General features: G+C 45.0%; 1 protein-coding gene across 1 annotated transcript; it reads left to right on the forward strand.

The window, feature by feature from the left end:
- Positions 1 to 1,126: 1,126 nt before the first annotated feature.
- LOC311248405 (synaptic vesicle glycoprotein 2C-like) lies at positions 1,127 to 18,364 on the forward strand (the record flags this gene model as incomplete). The annotated part of the gene is made up of 3 exons (XM_084339287.1): positions 1,127 to 1,730; positions 12,567 to 12,747; positions 18,213 to 18,364. Coding segments are annotated over 3 exons (937 nt in total), but the record flags the coding sequence as incomplete, so codon positions are not given.
- Positions 18,365 to 20,433: the final 2,069 nt, after the last annotated feature.

A 20,433-nucleotide genomic window follows, 5' to 3' on the forward strand; every position in this document is an offset into this window, starting at 1 on the left:
GGTGGCATGCGGGTTGTGCGTGTGTGTAGTCGTGGGTCAAGCCACGGTCTGCTCACCCTGTGCGTTGAGTTGCTTGAGTGCCTCTTCGCACGGTCGGGTCCGTCGCCCTCCCGTGACGTCCCTAATAGGGGGGCTACCCTCCATTAGGGGGGGTCGGGGGGGCTTGGCCCTCCCTGTTCTGATGGTTTTGGGGGGCTGTCAGCGGGGTGTATTTGTCAGCCAAGTGGCTCCGCTTGGCCTCCCTTGTGCAGAAGGCGATGCCAAGCTAAGCCACTAACGATACAGAACGTTAGGTTATGACTATAACCAAGTTCTGTTAGTTAGGGGCGATGCTTGGCATCGGACGCCGCTGCAGCCCTTGTCCTCACCTTGTGGTGAAAGCTTGGGAAGGAGGAGAGCAGGTGACCACACACCTGCTTATGAAGGTAAGCTGATGAGGGGTGTGGTCAGACTAATACTGGTATTAGAGGTACATTTGTGGTTTATTCAGTACGCGTGCACGTACGCGAGATAGTGCAGAAGGCGATGCCAAGCATCGCCCCTAACTAACAGAACTTGGTTATAGTCATAACCTAACGTTAAAGTAGAAAAACATAATCTGTAATCTGTAAAATAATCCAGTGAATTTCCCTGCTGCACTGCCAAGACCAGGAGAAACACTGCTGCTACACAGCAGACGTGACTGTAAACTTTCTAGTGAAGCTAACCTTTCTTTTTCTCTCTCTCCCCACAGGCAGACATTTTCTCAACTGGAGTTTAAACAGTATTGACCATCCGTCCACCTGGAGGTCAGCTCTGACTCGTCCCATCCATCTGCCGTAGAGATCAGCACTTAAATACCTTTCCAACATTGACTATTTACTCCAATAAAACCACCTTGTATCTGGACGCGTCGGGGTGGAAACTGGACCAGTGAGGGAAAGAAAAACCATAACAGTTCATTCACCTGACCTGATAGAGTAAAGGTTCAACAGCGTCTGGACCTGATAAGAGTAAACGTTCAACAGCGTCTGGACCTGATAGAGTAAAGGTTCAACAGCGTCTGGACCTGATAGAGTAAAGGTTCAACAGTATCCAGTAAAGAAAAGCCCAGACAGTTGTGTCTGTGATCCTCCTCCGTGTGAAGATGGAGGAGACGTGCAGCAACAGAACCTCCTTGGTGAAAGGCGCCAAGGACATCGCTAAGGAAGCCAAGCGCCAAGCGGGCAAGAAGGTGGGGAAGGCCGTGGACCTCGCCGCCGACCAGTACTCCAGTCAGCGCAGCTACAAGCGCTTCCAGGACGAGGAGGACGAGGAGGAGGACGAACGCTACGCCTACACCCAGCCAGACGGCCGGCACGCCTGCACCGACGGAGAGGACGACGGGGCCTCCAGCGACGCCACGGAGGGACACGACGACGAGGACGAGATCTACGAGGGCGAGTACCAGGGGGTGCCGGCGCAGGGTGAGAAGCCCCGGGACGGACTCATGGCGCTGGGCCAGCCGGTGCCGGACAGCCTGAAGGGCCAGGGGGAGCTGGAGAAGGAGAGGCAGGCGGACCAGGAGGAGCTGGCGCAGCAGTACGAGCTCATCATGCAGGAGTGCGGCCACGGCAGGTTCCAGTGGCAGCTGTTCTTGGTGCTGGGCCTGGCGCTCATGTCGGACGGGGTGGAGGTGTTCGTGGTGGGCTTCGTGCTGCCCACCGCCGAGACGGACATGTGTGTGCCCAACTCTGGGGCTGGATGGCTAGGTAAGGAGGGGGGGTGGAGGGTTAGGGTTAGGACATGTGTGTGCCCAACTCTGGGGCTGGATGGCTAGGTAAGGAGGGGGGGTGGAGGGTTAGGGTTAGGACATGTGTGTGCCCAACTCTGGGGCTGGATGGCTAGGTAAGGAGGGGGGGTGGAGGGTTAGGGTTAGGACATGTGTGTGCCCAACTCTGGGGCTGGATGGCTAGGTAAGGAGGGGGGGTGGAGGGTTAGGGTTAGGACATGCGTGTGCCCAACTCTGGGGCTGGATGGCTAGGTAAGGAGGGGGGGTGGAGGGTTAGGGTTAGGACATGCGTGTGCCCAACTCTGGGGCTGGATGGCTAGGTAAGGAGGGGGGGTGGAGGGTTAGGGTTAGGACATGTTTACATTTACATTTAGCTGAAACGCTTTTATCCAAAGCGACTTACAAGTTCTGTACGACAGGTCATCAGGAAGGAAGGGCACAACTCTATCAGCTGAGTAACAATGTTCATCAGAGTGTTGAGAGCTACAGTGTAGGTTAGTTTATTAGGACAAGTGCATGACAGTATGGTTAGTTAGGGTTAGAATTAAAAATGTTGTATATAAATGTATATATAAATGTATGTATTTATATATGTCTGTATGTATGTATGTATGTGTGTATATATGTATGTGTGTATATATGTATGAGTGTATATATGTGTGTATGTATGTATGTATGTATGTATGTATGTATGTATGTATGTATGTATGTATGTATGTATGTATGTATGTATGTATGTATGTATATATGTATGAGTGTATATATGTGTATTACCACAAACACTATTGATGGCTGAGCTAAATCAACACAATGGCCTGATGAATACAGTAGGTATCTAATGCTTGAGGTTAGTTAATTAAAATGTACAGGGACAGCACACACACACACACACACAAACACACACACATCAACACATCCTCTCCACTCCTCCCCCCTCCCCCCTCCCCCTCTCTCTTTATCCTATAACAAAGCACCATCACAGGCTACATTCACTCACACAATGCCCAGGCACAGAGGTCAGAGTTCTATAGGGGTCACACTTATGTGAGAGGTTGTGTGTGTGTTAGTGAGTGTGCGCATGTGTGTGTGTGTGTGTATATGTGTGTGTGTGTGTGGTAGTAATAGTAGTAGTAGCAGCAGCAATATTAGTAGTAATAGCAATAGTAGTAGTAGCAATAGTAGTAGTAGCAGTAGTAGTTGTAGTAGTAGTAGTAGCAGTAGTAGTAGTAGTAGTAGCAGCAACAGTAGTAGTAGTAGTAGTAGTAGCAGCAGTAGTAGTAGTAGCAGTAGTAGTAGTAGTAGTAGTAGTAGTAGTAGTAATAGTAGTTACTACTACTGCTGCTACTACTACTATTACTACTACTACTACTACTACTACTACTACTACTACTACTACCACTACTACCTCTACTACTACTACTACTACTACTACTACTACTACTACCTCTACTACTGCTACTACTACTACTACTACTACTACTGCTACTACTACTGCTGCTACTATGACAAGCCGTTTTAACATTTATTCCCGTGAGCTAGCTCATTCGCAGAGATGACCTAGCTAGTTGGGTACCCAGCTAGTTCATTCGCAAAATTGTCCTTGTGAATGAGCTAGCTAGGTACCAAGCTAGCTAGAAAACGGGAATAAATGTTATAACGGCTTGCCATAGTAGTAGTAGTGGTAGTAGTAGTAGTTCAAGTTCAAGTTCTTTAATAGTTGTCATACAGAAGTACAGAATACTTTCATACAAAATGCTTCTTACTGTTACGCTCCAGAGACTGTGCTAGACAAGATAGTATCAAATAACATAATAACATAATATAGCATGAATTTAGAAGAAGAAAATGAGGTCACAGTGTTCGGTATAGACATATGTACAATGTTCTGAGTTACCATATAATATACAATACACAATACTATGCAGTGTACTAATGTACAGTACTATCTAGTGCAAAGCAGAAATGGGATGAGGTACAATTTTAGGTACAATTTACAGTAAGGTGTACGAGTTGTAGTGCAATCCTTCATCCATAAATATAAAGTGTGGGGAGTGGGTGCTACAGTGTGTTTGTTTAAAGTGGGTGTGTGCTATAAGTGTGTGGAGTGGGTGCTACAGTGTGTTTGTTTAAAGTGAGTGTGTGCGTGTGGATGTGTGTGCTATGTGCGTTTGGTGGTTGTTGTTGTGTAGTGTTCATTCATTGTTCGTTTAGCAGCCTGATGGCCTGGGGATAGAAGCTTCTTCTGAGTCTTTCTGTGCTCGCCTTGAGACTCCTGTATCGCTTGCCTGACCGCAGCAGTTCAAAGAGGCAGTTGTTCGGGTGACTGGAGTCTTTAATGATTCTCTTAGCCTTGCCCTTGCAACGCTTGTAGTAAATGTTCTGGAGGGTGGGGAGCCCCCCTCCAATTGTGCGTTCGGCTGAACGTGTCACTCTTTGTAGTCTGCTTTGGTCTTGTGCAGTGCTATTCCCAAACCAGGAGGTGATGTTGCCGGTCAAGATGCTCTCTATTGTACATGAGTAGAAGTTCTTAAGGATCTTCTGGCTGACTTGGAACTTCCTTAGGCGCCTGAGGAAGTAGAGGCGTTGTCGTGCCTTCTTCACAACACTGTTAATGTGTGTGGTCCATGTCAAATCCTCGGATATGTAGGCTCCGAGGTACTTAAAGCTGTTGACTCTCTCAACCGGTGCCCCGTCGATGCTGAGGGGGCTGTAGTCCTTGACCCCCGACCTCCTGAAGTCCACAATCATCTCCTTTGTTTTGCTGACGTTCAGGGAGAGGCTGTTTTCCTGGCACCATCCCGCCAGGACCTTGACCTCTTCCAGGTAGGCCCTCTCGTCGTTGGCAGAGATCAGGCCCACCACCACTGTGTCGTCAGCAAATTTGACGATTGTATTGCTACTCCGCTGAGCCACACAGTCGTGTGTGTACAGGGAGTAGAGGAGGGGACTCAGAACACAGCCCTGGGGGGCCCCTATGTTGAGGGTGATGGATGAGGAGGTGCAGTTGCCTGCTCTCACCACCTGGGGTCTGCCAGTCAGGAAGTCCAAGACCCACTGGCAGAGGTCATAGCCCAAGCCCAGGTCCCTGAGCTTGGCTATGAGTATGGAGGGGACTATGGTATTGAATGCCGAGCTGTAGTCGATGAATAGCATTCTCACATAGTTCCCCTGCCTCTTGTCCAGGTGTGATGCTGCTGTGTGCAGCACATGGGATATGGCGTCCTCCGTGGACCTGTTGGGGCGGTATGCAAATTGCAGGGGGTCCATGTTGATGGGGAGGGAGGAGCAGATGTAGCCCTTTACTAGCTTCTCAAAGCACTTCATGGCTATGGAGGTGAGAGCTACAGGGCGGTAGTCGTTGAGGCAAGCAGGCTTGGATTTTTTGGGTACAGGGATAATAGTGGACTTCTTCAGGCAGGTGGGGATGACAGCCTGTTCTAAGGACAGGTTAAATATGTCAGTGAATAGTAGTAGTAGTAATGTAGTAGTAGTAGTAGTAGTCAGTGATGGGCAAGCTACTTGGAAAATGTAGTAAGCTACACTACAAGTTACTCTCGATTAAATATAGCTCAACTACAATGGAAGCTATCCCCAGAGAAATGTAGCAAGCTACACTACAAGAACATGGCAAAAATAGCTAACTACATCAGCACTACTTTTTTTTTTCTTTCTTTTTTTTTTTACTTCATGATCAGGTTTCCACCAAACAAATAGGCAGACAAAAAAAAGTTCAGTTTGATTGTTTATTATAAAACTGAAGCAAGCCCTCCAACTATGCTAATATGTCTATACTACTATGTACTCAGAGTATAACACACAAGCTTGACACTGCTAGACAAACAATACTACTTATCCTTGGCTGCTAGCCTGCTAGATATGTACCACTCCTGCTGACTTGTTGTACACAATTTGTAAGTTGCTTTGAATGAAAGCGTCAGCTAAATGACCAAATGTATTTAAATATGTAACTCACAAAACATTCCATGGCCCCAAAATCATGTGGGGACCCCCCCTGGGGGTCCTGACCCACAGGTTGAGAACCACTGCTCTAGGTGATCTTTTCCCTCTTAGTGTATATCAGGGAACATAATAAGTACCCGCCAACCGCCAATGACGGGCAGATTTAAGGTTTGGCGACTAACAATGAGAGGTCTGCCCGCCACCTAGCGTGTAGTTCATATCGATACTCTTATTTTGAAAATCCTGTGCGGGTCTCATTTCCGCCCCAAGCGCAGCTCCAGTCATAATATCTATGGCTCCGGCAGCTAGCCACGTTCGGTTCATATGATACTCTTATTTTGAAAAAACCTGTGGCAACTCCGCAAGTCATATCCGCCCCAGTCCGTGCTTCTGCTGGCATTAAAGCCGAGCAGGGCCCCTATTTTGCGAGCCGAAATAAGTCTGTGGTGTGTTTTTTTTTTCTCTCAACGGGTCGAATGCATCTAACACGCTTTGCATCGTCGCCATTCCTTTATGCCCACATCGCCCGAAATGAACGTTACGTTACAAGCTAATCCTGATCAGGCAGAGCCAGAGAACAGCAGACAGTGTGGACTGAGGAAATGGGGGGGGGGCACTCTCCCTTTCTCTGTGTGTGTGCGTGCGTTTGGAAAGATGATGAAGTCAGTCAGGAGTATATTATAGTAAACTGAGGATTACTGAGGATGGACAGATAATGTTGATATTCAAATATAAAAAAGTTTCGAGAGGAGTGGAAGTTTGAAGACAGACTAGACTACAATATGATGCGGGGGTGGTTGAAACAGTGTGTCCCGACCCCACTTCTATGTTTCAATAAATTATTTGCATTTAAAACTATTAACGCTGACTCATTCCTGCAGTCCACTAAAAATTATGCTAATATTCCTTATGTTGTTTGATATTAATTGAAAATAGCATATGAGAGTATTATATAGTAATATTAGGGCTGGGCGATAAAACGATAACGATAACTATCGCGATAAATTATTTCCTCGAAATAAACATGAAACGTGGTCGCAAAGTTTCGATATATCGATTTTCCAAGCTTGGATATGAGCACACACGCACTAACAACCAATCAGTGAAGGAGATGGTGACAGTGAAGGAGACCCGCGCTGCACCTCTGGGTAGTAAACAAGGCTGGCTAGGATCATTAGCTTGCACGCCGCTATTTTATAGTTTAAGTGTGGAGTGGGTGTGTGGCGTGAATTCTGAGGCCACGGTTAGAGTAGTGTGGTGTATGCGGTGGACGCCGTTGCAATGTATTGGGGCGGAGTATTTTAGGGTGATAGTTAGTACATTGTCATGGGATACACCGCTTGCTCTGGCTAACTGTTAGTTCCATTCTTATAATGCATATGATCCAGTGGCGGTAGGTTGCCCCCTGGTGGAATATAATAATCTATGCACTGGTGCGTAGAAGAACGTGCGCGGACTGATGACAACATCAACTCGAGACATTCGCAGCAGCAAAACAAGTGAGTCTATTAATAGCCTGTCCGTCGGCGCCGGGCATAAGAAGTTAATTAAACTTGACAGAAATTATATCGACGATAATTATCGATATCGAGTGATATGAAAATAATTTTATAATTTTATTTTACGTAATTTTTATAACGTTTTTGGCCATATCGCCCAGCCCTAGTAATAATAACACATGGCGATATACTAAAAATCTATTTATAATTTTTGGCTGGTAAAAGATCTGCCTGGCTGGTAGTTTTTAAAATCTACCAGCCAAATGGCTGGTAAGTCAAAAAGTTAATTTTGTTCCCTGGTGTATATTTTATGTTAGTTTGTTTTTTCTTTTCCTCCACCCCCATAATATTGTTCATTTTCTGCCTACAGTGAAACATGATAGCAGCTTCTGTTGACAAAAAGTGCACTGACTTGTGTGCTGTTTGGGAACAGTTGACAATGTTTATGTAAAGGTTTTCATCAGCTCACCTGAATATGTGTTCTCAAGTTAGTGCTGGGCGTGTGGGAAGTTGAGAGAGAGCAGCTTCGTTTTTGGCTGACACAATAAACACCTAAACATTATGTTTTAGGCGTTTTTTCAGTCAAACTCATAAATGTTTCCAGATAGGGCCATGGAGAGGCATTGTTGTTATTGACATCATCATCTTCATCAATTCCATCAGCCCTGGAAACATCAAATCCCTCTGCCATTTCGTTCATGTAATCTGTTAAATTGCATTCATTCATTCAGTGGTCTGTTTTGATTTGCACTTCCTGATTTGCGGAGCTGGAGTCCCGCCCCATCCTGCCTCTGATTGGCCTACCCGTTTTTTCAGTGTAGTAGTAGCAGCAGTAATAGTAGTAGTAGTAATAGTAGTTACTACTACTGCTGCTACTGCTACTACTACTATTACTACTACTACTACTTCTACTACTACTACTACTACTACTACTACTACTACTACTACTACTACTATTACTGCTACTACTACTGCAACTACTACTACTACTGCTACTGCTACTACTGCTACTACTACTACTACTACTACTACTACTACTACTGCAACTACTACTACTACTACTACTACTACTACTACTACTACTACTACTACTACTACTACTACTACTATTACTGCTACTACTACTGCAACTACTACTACTACTGCTACTGCTACTACTGCTACTACTACTACTACTACTACTACTACTGCAACTACTACTACTACTACTACTACTACTACTATTACTGCAACTACTACTGCAACTACTACTACTACTGCTACTACTACTACTGCTACTACTACTACTACTACTACTACTACTACTACTACTACTACTACTGCTACTACTATTACTGCAACTACTACTACTACTACTACTACTACTATTACTGCTACTACTGCAACTACTACTACTACTACTACTACTACTACTACTGCTACTATTACTACTATTACTACTACTACTACTACTACTACTATTACTACTATTACTACTATTACTACTACTACTACTACTACTACTACTGCTACTGCTACTACTACTACTACTACTACTACTACTACTGCTACTACTCCTGTGCCGCCCATGGATGCACAACAAGGACTCTGAGTTCTTTAATTACAGATGGCTGTTTATTGATGCAAATCACGTTCATCACCACCGTAGAACTACAATGCAGGAAATAATAACAGTCAATACTCATACAATTCAGTCAATAGAATTACAAAAACAAAACGAAAAGTGTGAATAAACTTTACTAACCACTTTGGCCTGCTTGCAGCTCAATGGGAGGGGTTATCTTCAAAACTCTAGTACTTTTAGTCTTTCAGCTTTGACAAATAAAGTGCATAAATCTGCTGCACTATCTTCTCCTACATGTCTGGACACGTTCTGCTAGATCTGCTCAAACTACGGCAAGTCAGAGCGTGAGACAGGACGTGATACGTCACATGAGATCAAATGAAATATAAAAATAAACATGTGCCCTCTATAGGCGACAGCTGCATTTACAACTACTGTTGCTACTACTACTACTACTACTACTACTACTACTACTACTACTACTACTACTACTACTACTACTACTACTGCTGCTACTACTACTACTACTACTACTACTACTACTACTACTACTACTACTACTACTACTACTACTACTATTACTACTGCTACTATTACTACTGCTACTACTACTACTGCTGCTACTACTAAGAGTAGTAGTAGTAGTAGTAGTAGTAGTAGTAGTAGTAGTAGTAGTACTGTAACAAGCTTGATAATAATAAACAACCTGTTCAGCTATAAAGAATGAGAGTACTGGAACAGTGTTAAATTCAAAGTGTTGTATTAACCAAAAAGAAGATCAAAATAAATGGGGCACCCCATAGCAACGTATGGTACAACAAAAATCATCTCAAACCAATAAGAACGGTCCCGTCAGCTTTACAGTCCATTAGCCCCAACATAAATGTTTACCATGTCTAATGTACCGTATGTTACCATGTCTAATGTAACCATGTTAATGTTACCATGTCTAATGCAACCATGTTATGATGTTACCATGTCTAATGTAACCATGTTAATGTTACCATGTCTAATGCAACCATGTTATAATGTTACCATGTCTAATGTAACCATGTTAATGTTACCATGTCTAATGCAACCATGTTATAATGTTACCATGTCTAATGTAACCATGTTAATGTTACCATGTCTAATGCAACCATGTTATAATGTTACCATGTCTAATGCAACCATGTTATAATGTTACCATGTCTAATGTAACCATGTTAATGTTACCATGTCTAATGCAACCATGTTATAATGTTACCATGTCTAATGTAACCATGTTAGTCTAATGTAACCATGTTAATGTTACCATGTCTAATGCAACCATGTTATAATGTTACCATGTCTAATGTAACCATGTTAGTCTAATGTAACCATGTCTAATGCAACCATGTTATAATGTTACCATGTCTAATGTAACCATGTTAATGTTACCATGTCTAATGCAACCATGTTATAATGTTCAGGCCTACCCGACCATGCAGCCTGCATGGTAGAGCTAGTATTGTCCAGCAACACTCAAACCTTTGAGTGTCCAAAAGGTGATAAGTCCTGGGTTGATCCACATCTTAGAAAAAGGAAAGGCAAAAATAGTAATCCACTGGGAAGCACCACTGCAGCTGACCTGTCCTTGGTTACTGAAGAATGTTTTTGGAGGCCTGGCAAAATCCCTCCTTCCTCTCACAATAGCAGTAGCAAACAAAACTCCATGAGGCCATGATTCCAATCCAAGATGGCCCCCTGATGGTTAGGACCGCCCCTAACCACACCCATGCCTGGAATCTTAAAGGTCAAGTGACCCAAATATGCTGACATTGGCACATCCTCACATATTGGGCCCACACTTCACTTATCAACACATTGACATCTTCTTCATAAAGTAACGCATGTTACAGTACAGTAGTAGTGACCTGTAGTGTGTTTGTGTGTGGGAGAGTGCAGGGTGTGTGTGTGTGTGTGTGTGTGTGTGTGTGTGTGTGTGTGTGTGTGTGTGTGTGTGTGTGTGTGTGTGTGGGAGAGTGCAGGGTGTGTGTGTGTGTGTGTGTGTGTGTGTGTGTGTGTATATATATATCTGTGTGTCTCTACATGGTGTGTCTGCTGCAGTAGTCGGGAGAATAGCCTCCGCTTGGCAGATTGCAGGGTTTTCCGTAGGATTGTATTCTGAAGTTAGCTGTGTCGCCCGTATAGCTCTCTCTCTCCGCGCGGTCAGTCGGAGAGCCCGCTCTGCCACGGAGCCGCGCGCCGCCAGACTCCAGCGGCTGTGATGAATCACCGCTCTGCGCCAGGTCTGCGCGCCGCTTGATAAGAGCCGCACCATCGCCTCTAACACGGCAATAAATAAAGGAGGGGGGAGAAATACAGGATAGAAAGAAAAGGGAGATGGCGCCCTATCGGACCGCCTCTCTCCCGCAACACACATTAGCATTTTTATTAACACACGGGAGTTGTATTATTTACTGGACTGACCCTCTGCCTGTCCCCAGCCCTGATGGGGGGGGGGGGGGGTGATGACGCCTGGCTTCCTGTCCCTGAGGAGGGGGGGGGGGGGGGGGGGTGATGATGCCTGCACAGGAAGCCTGCACCTTATAAACACAGCAGGGTCACGAGGTCAACAGGAAGCCTGCACCTTATAAACACAGCAGGGTCACGAGGTCAACAGGAAGCCTGCACCATATAAACACAGCAGGGTCACGAGGTCAACAGGAAGCCTGCACCATGTAAACACAGCAGGGTCACGAGGTCAACAGGAAGCCTGCACCATGTAAACACAGCAGGGTCACGGGGTCAACAGGAAGCCTGCACCATGTAAACACAGCAGGGTCACGGGGTCAACAGGAAGCCTGCACCATATAAACACAGCAGGGTCACGGGGTCAACAGGAAGCCTGCACCATATAAACACAGCAGGGTCACGAGGTCAACAGGAAGCCTGCACCATATAAACACAGCAGGGTCACGAGGTCAACAGGAAGCCTGGACCTTATAAACACAGCAGGGTTATGGGGTCAACAGGAAGCCTGCACCATATAAACACAGCAGGGTCACAAGGTCAACAAGTAGAAGTTCTTGAAGATCTTCTGACTCACTTGGAACTTCCTTAGGCGCCTAAGGAAGTAGAGGCATTGCCGTGCCTTCTTCACTACACTGTCAATGTGTGTGGTCCATGTCAAGTCCTCGGATATGTGGACATCCGAGTTAAAACTGTTCACTCTCTCGACCGGTGTCCCGTCGATGCTGAGGGGGCTGTAGTCCCTGACCCCCGACCTCCTAAAGTCCACAATCATCTCCTTTGTTTTGCTGACGTTCAGGGAGAGGCTGTTCTCTTGACACCATCCCGCCAGAACCTTTACCTCCTCCAGGTAGGCCCTCTCATCGTTTGCAGAGATCAGGCCCACCACTACTGTGTCGTCAGCAAACTTGATGATTGTGTTGTTGTTCCGCTGTGCCACACAGTCATGTGTGTACAGGGAGTAGAGGAGGGGACTCAGAACACAGAGAGTGTATGTGTGTATGTGTATAAACTACTAATATTATGCGTTTTCTACCATCGGCAGTTTAACAGAGAAACAGGCACTTTGGGTCCAGATGCTTCTGATCAGTTTCACTGCAGCCACTCAAACTCAACGTCTCTCTCTCTCCCTCTCTCTCTCCCCCCCTCACTCTCTCTCCCCCCTCTCTCTCCCCCCCTCTGTCCCCCCCCTCTCTCCCTCTCTCCCCCCCACACTCTCTCTCCACCCCCTCTCTCTCCCCCCCTCTGTCCTCTCCCTCTCTCCCCCCCTCTCTCTCTCTCTCCCCCCCTCTCTCTCCAGGCAGCATTGTGTACCTGGGCATGATGGTGGGGGCGTTCTTCTGGGGGGGTCTGTCAGATAAGGTGGGTCGTAAGCAGTGCCTCCTCATCGCCCTGTCGGTGAACGGCTTCTTCGCCTTCCTCTCCTCCTTCGTCCAGGGATACAGCATGTTCCTGCTGTGTCGCATGGTGTCTGGCTTCGGGTGAGTCCACCTCTGTTCTGTTCTATTGTCATGCTCCCAGTAACAAACCGTAGCTGCTTTATTTATTATATTGTATTAGGTTGAACCTCACATGGTAACCATGGTAACCTTTCATTCTTAGAGATTGATGCTCCCTGAGGTCTCTCTCTCTCTCTCTCTCTCTCTCTCTCTCTCTCTCCCCCCTCTCTCTCTCTCTATCTCTCTCTCCCCCCCCCTCTCTCTCTCTCTCCCCCCCTCTCGCTCTCTGTCTCTCTCTCTCCTCTCTCTCTCTCTCTCTCTCTCTCTCTCTCTATCTCTCTCTCTCTCCCCCCTCTCTCTCTATCTCTCTCTCCCTCTATCTCTCTCTCTCCCCCCCCTCTCTCTCTATAGCTCTCTCTCTCTCTCCCCCCTCTCTCTCTCTATCTCTCTCTCTCTATATCTCTCTCTCTCCCCCCCCTCTCTCTCTCTATCTCTCTCTCTCCCTCTATCTCTCTCTCTCTCTCCCCTCTATCTCTCTCTCTCTCAATTCAATTCAAAGGGGCTTTATTGACATAGGAAACATATACGTTTACATTGCCAAAGCATTTCTTGTCACAGCAGCTCACAGATCTTGCTGCTGTGTTTGCACATTGTTGTATTTCTCCCAGTAGCTATGGGAGTTTTGAGTTATTTGCCATGTTTTCAAAGTCTCTTTGGGAGTTTCCAATTTGTGGGAAGTATATGTCTCTGATGTCTTGGTATAGTGGGCAGGTTGAAGTATATGTCTCTGATGTCTTGGTATAGTGGGCAGGTTGAAGTATATGTCTCTGATGTCTTGGTATAGTGGGCAGGTTGAAGTATATGTCTCTGATGTCTTGGTATAGTGGGCAGGTTGAAGTATATGTCTCTGATGTCTTGGTATAGTGGGCAGGTTGAAGTATATGTCTCTGATGTCTTGGTATAGTGGGCAGGTTGAAGTATATCTCTCTGATGTCTTGGTATAGTGGGCAGGTTGAAGTATATGTCTCTGATGTCTTGGTATAGTGGGCAGGTTGAAGTATATGTCTCTGATGTCTTGGTATAGTGGGCAGGTTGAAGTATATGTCTCTGATGTCTTGGTATAGTGGGCAGGTTGAAGTATATGTCTCTGATGTCTTGGTATAGTGGGCAGGTTGAAGTATATGTCTCTGATGTCTTGGTATAGGGGCAGGTTGAAGTATATGTCTCTGATGTCTTGGTATAGTGGGCAGGTTGAAGTATATGTCTCTGATGTCTTGGTATAGTGGGCACTGGGCAGGTTGAAGTATATGTATCTGATGTCTTGGTATAGTGGGCAGGTTGAAGTATATGTCTCTGATGTCTTGGTATAGTGGGCAGGTTGAAGTATATGTCTCTGATGTCTTGGTATAGTGGGCAGGTTGAAGTATATGTCTCTGATGTCTTGGTATAGTGGGCAGGTTGAAGTATATGTCTCTGATGTCTTGGTATAGGGGGCAGGTTGAAGTATATGTCTCTGATGTCTTGGTATAGTGGGCAGGTTGAAGTATATGTCTCTGATGTCTTGGTATAGTGGGCACTGGGCAGGTTGAAGTATATGTCTCTGATGTCTTGGTATAGTGGGCAGGTTGAAGTATATGTCTCTGATGTCTTGGTATAGTGGGCAGGTTGAAGTATATGTCTCTGATGTCTTGGTATAGTGGGCAGGTTGTTAACACAATAACTGCCACGCAACAGATGCATCCTTAGCAGCTGGCGCCAAAGTCGCTCACCTTGTTTGCAGGGCTATAACTATTTAAATATTATAGCTATATATGCAATACTATGGCCCATTTGACATCGGGTCTCTATCGTTCAAGATGTGTAAAAGGAATATTTTTTCCATCCATACATTGTCGTTTTATACTGTGGTGAATATAAGTATAGTTTTAGAGCGGTCTGGGGTAATTCCTGGGAGGCTAGTAATAGGCCGCGGCGCATATTATACTTAATCCATTGGCATTTCGTCCCTACACACGCTACAATAAAAAATTAAAATGCATATGATCGGTATATATTATGTTCCATCATGCATGCAGGAAAGGGGGGGGGGGTCGTTTATGATTAATTGATTGTCAATAACAGCATTCGTTAGTACAACAGCATACGTTGATCAGAGCGATGGCTATGAGAACAATGGACAATCAAGCTGAAATAAACGTTAGATTGCTCTTACCTGTGCCCGATGAGACTGCAAAAAGAATATTCCAATTATTTGATTGCCATCTGCAAGATCGTATGTCCGACGCCATAAGCCCCAAAAGCATAATGATTCTGGTGTCCCGAAGGCGATTCAATGCAATCGAGTGTGTATCTTGATCCACGTTACACGAAAACTCCGCCCATGTCGAAATACTTCCCAAAGGTCAGTGAATACCACGCCCACAACACCAGAGGGAGCTCCACAAATCATGTGCAACCCAGATTCGGCACAAACAAGGGACTAAACACGTTTTGCAATTATGCCACAACAATGTGGAACGCCCTACCCACAGCCGTAAAAAGATGTGAATCACTACCCTCCTTCAAAACCACTCTCAAAGAACACCTACGGGAGACTGCAATTCGAAACTGGCCACCGTAATGTCAACCCCCCCCCACCCCCTCCTAATAGACAGTCTCCTCCCCACCATATGTATATATTTTCTCCCCACCGTATGTATATTTCTCTCCCACCCACCCACCCCCTCCTAATGTACAGTCTCCTCCCCACCGTATGTATATTTCTCTCCCACCCACCCACCCCCTCCTAATGTACAGTCTCCTCCCCATCATATGTATATATTCTCTATTAGGATCTATGGGTAACAGTATTGTATATTTGCATATTGTGTATGTCACAAATTTAACAGTACTATATACCTGTATGTCATGTATGTCCCTATGCCATAAATGTCATGATGTCATGTATGTTGTGTATGTCATAAATGTCACTATGAATTGAAAATGGGGGACCCTGATGTAAACAAGACGAAAGTCTTTCTCTGGTCTGCATCCCCTTAACAATTGTGTGTATTGAGCCGTACTGTAGTGTACCCATTCTGCAATCTGTTAAATAAAGTTTTCATTCATTCATTCATTCTTGCTTTGTCTCTCAGGTCGTTCACAGCTTGGTTGAAGTTCCCTGTGGCGCTGATGTTTAGGCCGAGATAGGTGTAGTTTTTTGTGTGTTCTAGGGCAATAGTGTCTAGGAGGAATTTGTGTTTGTGTTGTTGTAGGCTGGGCCTTTTTTGGAATATCATGACTTTTGTTTTGGTTAGATTTACTGTCAGTGCCCATGTTTGTGTAGAATTGTTTTTATTTATTTGGTTGTCGATTAGGGTGCTGAGGGTGAGAATGTGGTCTGTTGTACGGTGATTTGGTAGGAAGCCAATCTGTGATTTGCTCAAGGTATTGTTGTTTGTGAGGAAATGTATGAGTCTGTGGTTGATGATCAGCAGAAGATTTTTCCAATGTTGCTGTTGACACAGATCCCACGGTAATTGTTCAGGTAAAAATTTTCTCAACTTTTGTGGAGCGGTGTTATGAGTCCTTGTTTCCAAATATTGGGGAAGATCCCGGAGCTAAGGATAATGTTAACTCATTGGCTGCCAGCTATTAGCCTATCCTGTGGTAGCTACTGCCACGCTGTAAACGATGGGAGTTAGTCACCTTGTTTGTAGAGCTAAATCTATATATATATATATTTTTTATTGATCTTTTTCCCCCTCCTTTTTCCTCAGATTTTCTCCCATCCCAATGTTAGTCGTTATGCCAATTCCCAATCCCCTTCCTGGTCGCTGCGCACTTACCCCCCACAGTCGGTCTGGGAGAGTGGAGGCTATCACGTGCTTCCTCCGACACACGTCCAGCCAATCAACCGCTTCTTTTCACCTGGCAGCGCGGACTCTCACTGAGAGGGTGTAACGTGTGGAAGGATCACACTATCCCCCTTAGATCCTATCCGCGCTGAGCAGGCGCCCCGACCGAACTGTAGGAGTCGCTGTTTACAACGACCTGGACCCACCCCTCCAGCTTTCCCACCCTCTAATACTGCCAATTGTATTAGTGTGAATGGCCAGCCAAGCTGGTGACACGCCGGGAGCTGGATTCGAACAGGCGAATCCAGCGTCTCCGGCGTTGGTGACAAACGCAATCTCCGCTACGCCACCTGACCGCCTGCTAAATCTATATTCTATATTATAGCCATGGATACAATACTATAGTCATTTGACATTGAGTTTCTTCCGGTCAAGATGCAAAAAAGAGAAAATGTTTCCATCCATACGTTCCTGTGTTATACCGTGGTGAATATAAGTATGGGTTTAGAGCGGTCTAGGGTAATTCATGAAATGCTTAGTTATGGCAGTATACGTCGATTCCATTGTACACGTTGCCATGTCTTGCCTGTATACGCTATTATCCCGAAATCAAGTCTAGATCATAGCTATTATGTCCCATCATGAATGCATGAAAGCAAGGGGGGGGGGTCGTTTCTGATTATGTTATTGTCAGTAACGGCATTCGCATTGAACACTAAAAACGGTTATCAGCCTGATCGCTATGAAAGCATTGCAGGATCAAGCTAACATTTACGTCAAATCGCCCTTACCTGTGGCCGGGAGTAATCCAAAAAGAATATTACATTTGCACCTAGGCATGCTCAATGCGATTCCCAATGTTAACCCAGAGTCTGTGCGCCTGTAATGAATAGAAATATCGAATAAAAGAAATAACGATCAAATAACATATATACGTGGTTGGCGTTCAACGGTTGTCGGACAAACACATATATAATCGTTGTCGGCGTCCAATGAGTTAAGGAGTTTTAGTATAGCCAATTGGAATTTGGAGTCTGTGAATTTGATCATTTCATTTAGGATACCATCCGCTCCGCAGGACTTCTTGGTTTTAAGTGATTTTATTTTGTCCTCTAGTTCTTGTAGTGTAATTGGGGAGTCTAGCGGGTTCTGGTAGTCTTTTATGGTCGACTCTACGCTTTGTAGTTTATCTAGTCTAATCTAGTCTAGTCTAATCTAGTCTAATCTAGTCTAGTCTAGTCTAATCTAATCTAGTTTATCTAGTCTAATCTAATCTAGTCTAATCTAGTCTAATCTAGTCTAGTCTAATCTAATCTAGTCTAATCTAATCTAGTTTAATCTAGTCTAGTGTAATCTAATCTAGTCTAGTCTAATCTAATCTAGTCTAATCGAATCTAGTTTATCTAGTCTAATCTAGTCTAGTTTAATCTAGTCTAGTCTAATCTAATCTTTTTTTTGTGATCAAATCTTTTTTATTTTCCATTTTTCAAATCAACACAACACAACACAATACAGTAACAACAACAATAATACACAAGACATCACAGGACAGTACTTCAACAATAATAATCATAATAACAACAAGACAATTAGAAATAATAAATACAGAATAACAAAACTTCAATAATATTAACTAATTAGTCTAATCTAATGTAAAACGTGTCTCTGCAGCATCGGGGGCGCCGTGCCGATCGTCTTCTCCTACTTTGCGGAGGTCCTGGCTCGGGAGAAGAGAGGCGAGCACCTGAGCTGGCTGTGTATGTTCTGGATGATCGGAGGCATCTACGCCTCAGCCATGGCCTGGGCCATCATCCCACACTACGGTGAGTGACAGCTCTCCTTCAACCTCAGTCACCAATCATAATTACAGCATCTTGACAGGAGGTACCCTCCTACTGTTGTCAGTCAACCAACCAGGCAGGCAGGCAGGCATGACATCTACCAATCACTGACCTGGGCTTGAGAGGAAACAGGAGGGAAGGGTCCTCTGTCTTGAAGAATCTAATGAAGTGAGTGAGTGAGTGAGTGAGTGAGTGAGTGAGTGAGTGAGTGAGTGAGTGAGTGAGTGAGTGAGTGAGTGAGTGAGTGAGTGAGTGAGTGAGTGAGTGAGTGAGTGAGTGAGTGAGTGAGTGAGTGAGTGAGTGAGTGAGTGAGTGAGTGAGTGAGTGAGTGTGAGTGGGTGGGTGGGTGGGTGGGTGGGTGGGTGGGTGGGTGGGTGGGTGGGTGGGTGGGTGGGTGGGTGGGTGGGTGGGTGGGTGAGTGAGTGAGTGAGTGAGTGAGTGAGTGAGTGAGTGAGTGAGTGAGTGAGTGAGTGAGTGAGTGAGTGAGTGAGTGAGTGAGTGAGTGAGTGAGTGAGTGAGTGAGTGAGTGAGTGAGTGTGACAGTACAGTATAGTACTTTATATGTAGCTCAGGTCTAAGTTGTCAGGCATAAGTTGTAAAGCGCTTTGGATAAAAGCTGCTTATAAATGCAGCCATTTACCATTATAATCAGTATAATGTTATAATCATTCAGTAACAGTTACTGATGAAGCTCAAAGAGACGTGCACAACAGGGTGTGCTCTCCTGGTGACGGCTCAGTGTCTCCCCCTGCAGGTGAACAGGATAAAGATTCCAGGTTGTTAAGAAGTGGAGCTCGGTTTCCACCTCAAGTTTCAAGTTTCAAGTTTCTTTAATAGTTGTCATACAGAAGTACAGAATACTTTTATACAAAATGCTTCTTACTGTTACACTCCAGAGACTGTGCTCGACAAGATAAGTATCAAATAACATAGTATAGCATGTAAATTAGAAGTAGAAAATGAGGTCACAGTGTTCGGTATAGACATATGTACAATGTTCGATGCAGAATAGACGTAACTGAGTTACCATATAATATACAATATACTATGCAGTGTACTAATATACAATACTATACCTCTTCTTGTGTGCAGTGGGTGCACAGTCTGTCTTCTCTTGGGAGCCAGGTCTGCCTATGGCGGCCTTTCTCGATGGCTAGGCTGTGCTCGCTGAGTCTGTACCTAGTCAAGGATCTTCTTAGTTTTGGGTCAGTCACGGTGCTCAGGTTTTCTGCCACTGAGTACTCTATGTTTAGGGCCAAATAGCATTTCAATTTGCTCTGGTTTTGGGTTGTTCTTTCCAATGTGTCACATAGTTTTCTTTTTGTTTTCTTATAATTTGGTTTAGTCCAGTGTGGTTTCTGTCTGGTGGCTCTGCTTGTGTTTGTGAGCAGAGTCCCAGAACCATCTGGCTGAGTGGGCATCTCTCAAGGGTCTCTCTGTGGGTGAGGGCTTTGTTGTGGAGTGTGTCTGGGTCACTTTCTTTTAGGTGATTGTGGAATTTGAATGCTCTTTTTAAATTTGTATGATTAGTGGGTATCTTCCTAGTTCTGCTCTGCATGCATTATTTGGTGTTTTCCGTTGGGTGCGGAGAATGGATTTGCAAAATTCTGCATGCAGAGTCTCAATTTGGTGTTTGTCCCATTTGTGAAGTCTTGGTTTGCAAGTGGGCCCAGACCTCGCAACCATACAGGGAAATGGGAACACACACACACACACACACACACACACACACACACACACACACACCACACACACACACACACACACACACCACACATTTTAATACTTTATTTGGTTCCACAAATTATATTACATAAACAGGGAATCAAATGTATCGGGGCCAAGCAGCACTGAACACTTAAGGGACACATAGCACCTCCTTCTCCACGTGGCTAAGCTGCCAATAATAGCTGAGACAGAGCAATATTTGGCAATTTGTTTGGCTTTTCTTTTAGACATTGCAGCAATTCTCAGACCGGTCATGGTGGATTTGTGTACATGGCCAAGACTTCCGAACACAAGTACACTATATCTACACCGTATACCAAGTC

Source organism: Notolepis coatsorum (genome assembly GCF_963971535.1).
Source record: "Notolepis coatsorum genome assembly, contig: SCAFFOLD_2067, whole genome shotgun sequence".
Taxonomy (NCBI): Eukaryota; Metazoa; Chordata; class Actinopteri; order Aulopiformes; family Paralepididae; genus Notolepis; species Notolepis coatsorum.